The sequence below is a fragment of the Chinchilla lanigera genome, unplaced genomic scaffold (assembly GCF_000276665.1).
Source record: "Chinchilla lanigera isolate Chin_1 unplaced genomic scaffold, ChiLan1.0 scaffold00127, whole genome shotgun sequence".
NCBI lineage: Eukaryota > Metazoa > Chordata > Mammalia > Rodentia > Chinchillidae > Chinchilla > Chinchilla lanigera.
The window spans coordinates 3,795,746-3,803,551 of NW_004955528.1; the positions used below are offsets into that span (position 1 = coordinate 3,795,746).

General features: G+C 43.0%; 1 protein-coding gene across 6 annotated transcripts; it reads right to left on the reverse strand.

The window, feature by feature from the left end:
• Positions 1-524: 524 nt before the first annotated feature.
• Positions 525-6,664, reverse strand: Fam217b (family with sequence similarity 217, member B). 6 transcript variants are annotated; one of them, XM_013507502.1, is made up of 3 exons: positions 6,341-6,527; positions 6,146-6,231; positions 525-4,540 (listed from the first exon to the last, which is right to left on the reverse strand). In XM_013507502.1, exon 3 carries the CDS (start codon positions 4,519-4,521, stop codon positions 3,370-3,372), a length of 1,152 nt encoding a protein of 383 aa, XP_013362956.1. In that variant the 5' UTR covers positions 4,522-4,540; positions 6,146-6,231; positions 6,341-6,527; the 3' UTR covers positions 525-3,369. The 6 variants fall into 6 exon arrangements, 5 of the variants coding, with proteins under 5 accessions (XP_013362956.1, XP_013362957.1, XP_005410100.1 ...); XM_013507503.1 differs by having other exon boundaries at positions 525-4,525; positions 6,146-6,227; positions 6,341-6,522; XM_005410043.2 differs by having other exon boundaries at positions 525-4,525; positions 6,341-6,522.
• Between the last annotated feature and the right edge of the window lie 1,142 nt (positions 6,665-7,806).

A 7,806-nucleotide genomic window follows, 5' to 3' on the forward strand; every position in this document is an offset into this window, starting at 1 on the left:
ATTCTTTGAAATAACCAGGAAGAAAATTAAGACACACTTAGAGTTGCAGGAACAGCAAAACAAAATCATGCCAGAAAAATACAGATATTTTTCTACAGTTTAGTTGCTCTAAAAGAATGAAAAATCCAAGTTCACAAAAATTTCGTGAATTCTCTTTTATTACATAAAGAAGCAAACATACAACTTTGATGGCACCTAATAGGCATGCTGAATATTTTCAGGTTATTTTAAAGAGTGTCCTGTACATGTTCATAAATAAATAATACTGTTTCTCTGTTACAATAAAATATAGTACCACGGTTTCACATTTTTATGTAATTCAAATAAATGAGCACAGACAAATAAAGACAATATCTATATTATTGTTTACCAACAATGCTTATGTATTCCTGGAAAATAATCTAATAGGCCCAAAACTACTACAAACCATCTTCCTTTTTAAACTTTTTGAATTTTTTGTTTTTTGAGACAAGATCTTGCTATGTAGTTCACACTGGTCTTGAACTATATAGCCCAGGCTGGCAATCAAATTCACAGCAATCCTTCTGCCTCAGCCTCCCAAGTGCTAGGATTACAGGCATGCGCCACCATACCCAGCACCATCTTCCTTTTAGCAGTTAGCTGTAGTAAGACCAATGACGTCATCTACCTATTTTGTCATAGGCCACCAATTCTACCACCCTCAAATCAGTTACAAACCTTCAGCCCAATTAGTTACTCAAAGATTTGGAAAATAGGCAAAATTTAAACAAAGATTGATTTTTACAGTCTATTTTTGTACTTTTCTGCAACTTTTTCCCTTAACTGAATCAAAGCCTGAAACAGTCTTGTTTCTTTTAGGTTTTACTATATCAGATTGTTTTAACTGGTTTAAATGCAAGGTGTATGTAAACAACTCCTCAGAAATGAGAGGCACTTTTATTAAATATAACAACTCTTGTCGCCAGACCAGCAGGACTCTCTGTGGTTTTGACTTGATGAACTAAATGAGTTCATGATTCAACCTTACCACACAGCCTACTTCAAAACGGCAGGATCCTTATCTGCAGCATTTGGTTCCTTAGGATGTGTTGTCAGGGATCATACAATTAAAATTGTGCTTAGTTCTGTAATTAACCTAACTTTAAAAAAAATTAACACTACTAGGAGCTCTGATTCATTCCATTATTAACTGGTTAAAAGAAATGGCCAACCTGAGGCAAAAAGTAAACAAGGAAAGTCACTTTTTCAGGCTTTTACAACGGTCTGAATATGTGACATTAGGACTATTCCCCAGATTAAACAACCAGCTTCAATTAAAAGAGCTAGGAACAAGGGTGTAAGGCATTGTCTCTAAATTTCTTAACCACAATGGTCTTCAGCTCAGACGCGCGTAAGGCAAGGAAAAGAAAGTGTCACCCGCACCCATTCCAACCCTCATGGACGCTGCCCGTCTGCATAAAATCTCTAGTATATTGTTAGTGCATACTGACACACATGTGGATAATACCATGCTCACAAGTATTTACTCGCATGAAACTTCATTTAGAGCTCCATGAAAATCTAGCAGATTCCTAAGAGAAGTGCCAGCCGCAGTAACAGACACATCTGTGCTATAAGGAGGAGGGTAGATAGGGGTGTAGGGGAACCAGGCGTGAACCACACAGAGTGAAGAGTGGTGCTGTGCTTTCCAAATACACTGCAAATACTGAGAACAAAGGGTAGAGTACATCTGAGGACTGTGGAAGCAGTGTCTACTATAGATACATCTTCTGCTCACATTAAAAGGTGTAAGACCTCTACAAGAGCATGCTTTCTCCAGTAGGCTGGTGTGAGAGGTAAGGAATATTAAGAGAAAACCTGTAAAGACCTGAAGATAAAGTCCTAAAGAAAAAAAGCTACCATAAAAAATTTCATATATTGTTTAATGATGAAAATCTGATCTTAAAAAGGTATCGTCATATTTAATCTTTGTGCACTGTTTCCATTATAAATGCTCCTAGTCCTGAAGCAGTGTGCCTAACAGTTTGCAAGCCATTATAATATACTTTCAGATGCGACATGCCAAGCTGTTCACGTATACGGAAGGTGGAAAGACAGAAACATGGGTCTCAACAGAAAAACCACAGTAACTGATTAAAAAGGTCAACTATGTCATGAAAATACACTATCACAAAGTAGTCAACCAAAGGTTTCGAAGGTACTATCAACAGCGCTCACAACATAGCTACAGAAAGAAGTGGATGTTATTTAACTGCAGTCAAGGAAGGCGCCTGCAGGCAGCCAGGATGCCACAGAGAAGAAGTTCATAACACATCCAGCAAATTCACCCCTGCTCCCCTTCCCTCCATCTGGAAGTATCCAGAAATGTGTCCTTTCCTGCCCTTGCGCCCCACAAGATAATACTCGGCTCTTTCAAACTGAAATAGATCAGTTTTCTGAGTGAGGACCACAGGATCAGGGTCTCGAGGCCGTAACACACCAAGTATTACATTCGACCAGTTTCCCTCTGTTTTCAGTTTATCCTGAACCCTTCACGCACAACTTCTAAGCGGTGATTTTCTTACGGTTCCTCTTCAGAAAAACTCCACATCTCAGAAATCTCAGGGTGCCACATATTTCACCCTTGTTCTGCCGAACAGCGACATCCATAACACAAATCATTTGAACCTCAGTTTAGAGAACTCACAAGTGGACTCCACAATCACCTCTTGATGTAAAGTACCCGAGAGAAAGAGGGAGCGAGAGAGAGCATTAAAATTCTCCATGCCATTGTTTCTACTGAGTAAGCAGCTCAGCGATAAACGACTGCCCAAAATAGAAACGCACGTACTTCCTAACTCTGGGAAGAACTGACTTCTCCTTGGGAGTGAAATGAACAGAAATCTGCCTGTAAAAGCAGAAGACACAGTGGCCAGAAGGGCCTTATTTCAAATGCTAGGATTTTACATAACTGAAAACAGCATGCACTGCTTTACATAGTTCTGTGCAAGTGAAGATGGGGAAGTAGACTACCAATTTTACATAGACCGGCTACCATTCCGGAAGTTTCCTGGGCTCGTCCCCTAGAGTATGGTGTTTCAGTCCTTTATATGGCACATAACTTTGGTTAATCTTTACCTTGCAGGCTCGCAAATGCTTAAGACTGTCAAAACAAAGGCCCACCGAAAGACACCTCTCCTTGAACGGAACTACCACTTCGCCGTGGTGAGAACTCTGGACCCTAAAAATACCTTGACTGGGGGCAGGGGGATGGGGAGTGGACTGAAGAACCAAACAACTCCTTCGATGTCACTCATTACAAAATGTCTTAAAATTCACAGTATCGTAACTTCCGGAAGAGCTCCGGTGTTCAAGTATCTGCTGGTCTTTGCAATACATCATCAGGTATTATTTTAATTTGTAAGTGTTTTGCTTTGCTCCGTTTGTTTTGAGTTTCCTCTCACTGGAAACGGGTGCATGAACACAGTTGTTTGCAATTCCCTTTTTCTTAAGATTAGCGTGTGCTTGTGTTCTGGAAGCCTTATAGGGGTCCACCGAGTCCAGAACCGTTGCTGGCTGTTTGGGAGCTCGGAGGTTCCCACTGGCTTCCAGCTTGGGGCTGCTGTCGCTGCAGGACAAATCCCTGTGCTGCAGCTTGGTGCTTTTACTGGATTTCTTTTTCTTCTCTCTGGTCCTCATTTCAGGAGTCTGCTCGAGGGAAAGTAGCCTGGTGCTGCCCAGCACATCCATGGGTCGTGGGGCGGTCTCAAAGGCATAATAGGATGGATGCGTGTCTTCCCGGTGAAAATCTTTCTTTCTCACAGGGCCTGACTTTGAAGCACCCTCCAGGTGAGGCGGAGGCTTGGACAGGGCACTAGCAATTAGTTTACTTCTCCCAGGACTCTTCAGAGCCCCAGGACCCCCCTGGGCAACTAGAGGTCTTGCCTTGGACCCCTTTGCCTTCTCCCCCTGCACCGTCTGGATCTGCAGCCACTCAAGCTGGATGAGCCTGTCCACGTACCTCCCAAGGAGCCCCCCGGCTCGGGGCACGGCGTCCGGCTTGCCCTCTGTGTTCAGAAGCACAGCCATCTCTCGGAGATCCCAGGAGCTAAACGGGGGCGGCAGGAAATCAGGATAGCAGTGTTCAGGTTTTGCATGGCTCTGACTCTGGTGGAGATCGAAGTAAACTGGATCGATTTCTTCTGCCCGGAGATTAAGATCTGGAGGCGTGAGGGGAGAAGGAGGGATGGGGATCCTTTCCGAATCTGACAGGTCACTGGCAGTATCCTCGTCAGCATCCTCCTTAATAATTTTCATTGACTGAAAGTCGAGAAATAATTTGTTCCCGAACGCCCCCTGGCACCTGGAGCTGGGTGCACTCCCTTCTGGTTTGTCTTCCAGAAGAAAGCCTCCTTTGAGTTTATCCCCAGCCGGTTGAGAGACTCCTGTGAGGCTGCCGCTCAGCCGGGGAGACAGGTGAGGTACTTGGGATTTACTGTGTCTTTTTCCTGAAGAATCTTTTGAACGTTGTACTTTATTCCAGGATGGGCCAGCACTCATACTGCTGTAAAAAATAAAACTGCAATTCTTACTACTACACGTGACAAAAAATGTAATCTGGCTATGATTAGAGACACACAGTCCATACGCCAAAAGCAGATCCTATTTTATACCAAATACTAGCAGTTAAGGAAATCAGTAGCATATCTCAGGGTGTATTTTATAATTTTAGACCAACTCTGTCTAAAAACCATTAATTTGGAAAAATTTTGTTATAGAACTCTGTCTGACCCATTAAACAGTTAATAGTGTTCAAAAACATTCAGAAATAAAACTTACAACTTTTTTTATACTTATTTTGAGTTAAATGTGAATATAATGTAAAATGCAAGTTTCACACTGTTTAATCAGTGGTGGATGGTGATCTTGAGCTAGCTAAACTCTTAATATGTAAAAGTATAGTATATATGTCTCGCCTTGAATCTAAAGCTTATGAATACATGTTCAAACAGGAAATACACTTAAGGGCTGGGGATTTAGCTCAGTGGCAAAAGCGCCTGCCTGGCAAGGGCAAGGTCGTGAGTTCGGTCCCCGGTACCGGAGAAAAACCAAAAAAAAAAAAAAAAAAGGAAATACACTTAAGACAGCTGTGTTTAAAAGGATAGAAATAAAATCATATGGTGCCATTATAATTCAATATGAATGATAAATAGGATTAATGCTATCTTATAAACGGCAGACCACGAAACAATAAATATTGTGTGCATTACCAGGATAGCAATATATTTCTGGGGTAATGTAGTCTGAGGTAGAATCTCACATAAGAGATTAGAAATTGACAGTGCCTTTTCAAAAATTTATTTACCAGGAACAAACCATTTAACTAAGGTTAGCAATATTTCTCTGTAATAGAAGAACAGAAGTCAGATCGTGTGAATAAAAATGTGTGGTGAGCATACTTTCTGGAAAGCTGAGATCCACTTGCTTGGTGATTTCAACCACACTAAGCAATTATTTGAAAATGTGTCACCCTTAATAAACACAGAGCATGTCAAACCATTGCCAAAAGCACAATACAACCTCAACAAATGTGAAAGAATGAATGAAAGTGAATGAATGAAAGAATGGCCACCATTAAGAATTTACAACTAAGACTGTTCAAACCTTTCTTTACAACTAGCTGTCAGTGTACAATCACAAAAGATAACTGACACATTCACTTCTGTATGAGAAGAAACCAACACAAAAAGGTGGTGAGGGCCAGGGATACAGCTTAGTGACACAGCGCCTGCCTCGCAAGCACAAGGTGCTGAGTTCAATTCCCGATACTAAAAAAAAAAAAAAAAAAAGTGATTAAAAGACTTGCTCAGAACTGCAGATTCTGCTAGCTCTCAAAATCACGGCCTCTGCAAGCCACAGATAAATAATACTTTTAAAGCTACTTTGTCCACTCATTTATGCTAGATGAAAAACCTAAAGGTTTTTTATTCAGTTTTTGGGTACCAGGAACCAATCAGTCAGGACCTCTGTGCCACTAACCTATAATCCCAGCCTTCGGTGTTTATTTATTTATTTATTTTTATCCAAATACGTATTTTTCTCCAATCACACATATTTGGCCTAAAGCACTGAGGTAATTAATATGCCTTTGGCAAGATAAAGCAATTATGTAAAGACTGTTTACCTGCTTCTCTGATGAGATTCATTCACCCTACTCCTTTTCTTGAAAAAATCACATGGCTGATCATCATCACGAGTTTGACGAACTGTCTAAAAAACAGACATCCAGGAGTAAACACTGTGCGCACACACACACGCAACACAAACGAGATAAAAAAGGACACATCTAAGGAAGACGTGCCCTCAAAGTGTACGTCACCTTTTCTGTGGTTTTCAAAATACTCTTGCTCAATCTGTTGGAATGTGACAGCGAGAAAAGTGACTTCTTTCCTCCTCTTATTCTTGCGAAGTACTCAGCACCACCAGAACTAGAGGCAATAGAATACTGACAGTAAGTACTGGTGGCACAGTCCTATGACCAGTACTTGGCTGGCTTTTCACTTTCTTTTAGCATTTGCACACTATGGAAATATTGAGGTCGTGACTATACAGTGGCTAGTACCCTGCACTGTGAAATATTACAGGGGGCTATTGTCTTATGTTTATGATTTAGTCTTGTTTTGCGTGTCTTTCACAATGGCTATTAGCTACGTGACTCTTAGCACCGTGCATGGATACCATTTCTCTTTTTCTCTCTTCCCACACCCCCACACCCACACACTCGCACACACGCAACCTCCTTGGAAATAATATGGGAAAGTTATACGAGGAAATCGTGGCTAGAACTACGCACAAGCCCCGCTTCCCATGGAATTCAGACTCTAGTAGGGAATCTCCCATTGGATTGTCCTGCCTTCCCTATCATATTAACCCATTAAATGTCCTCAGTAAATACACTGGTGTATCACCTTCTTTCTCCTGGCTGAATGTGTGACTGGAAAACACACTAATACATGTTACAAACTTATGATATTATCTTTGTGAACTTTGATCGTTTATACCACTGACTGCTCCTCTTACTTTTGAAAAGGACTCCACTTGCTTACGAAGAGCCTGTTGAAGGCGCCCCGAACAGAAACTGAATACTTCTCTTTCCATAATATCCCCTGCCTCTGGACAATTAAAAATAAGTAGAATTATAGACGTCTATTCTGAAATGTTCCTGCATTTCCCCACCGTAATCAGCTAAGCCTTTTTAGCCAGTTTACATATGATCGTAAGAGAAATCGCATATGGGGTCTCGCAAGGAATTCACTGTAGCATAAACAACGCGCCGGACTTGCAGGTGTGGGGAATGGAGCGCGTCAGCCCTTTTTCACTACTCTGGCTTTCTTCCTGCTTTTCCCCCGAACGGTCAAGAAGCCTTCGGGAAGGAACGCCGGGTCTGATCTACACTGCTCCCTACAGAGCGCCCCGGCACCCCGCTTTCCGCCTGACAGGTAGGACACCGGCGGCGGCATCCCCAGAAGTTCCAGGGAGAAGGGTCCGCCCGCAGGGTCCTAAGGATGCGGGAAATTCCCGGTCTCCCTGGCGCTCCCAGCGTGCACAGACACCAAGCAAGAGGATCTGACTGCAGACACGTCCCCGAGCCCCCGGAGGCGGATTTCCGGCAACCGCAGGATTCTCTAACTCCGGCTCCCAGTCTTCCTCCTCCCCGGCTGGCAGCCCGGGCAGACAGAAGCCCGCCTCCCCCTCCCGCCCCTGGGAGCCCGCGGGCGCTCGGCCGGCAAGGCATTGTGGGCACGCGGGGCCGGGCGCTCCCGCTGCGCGCGGAGGCTGCCCGCT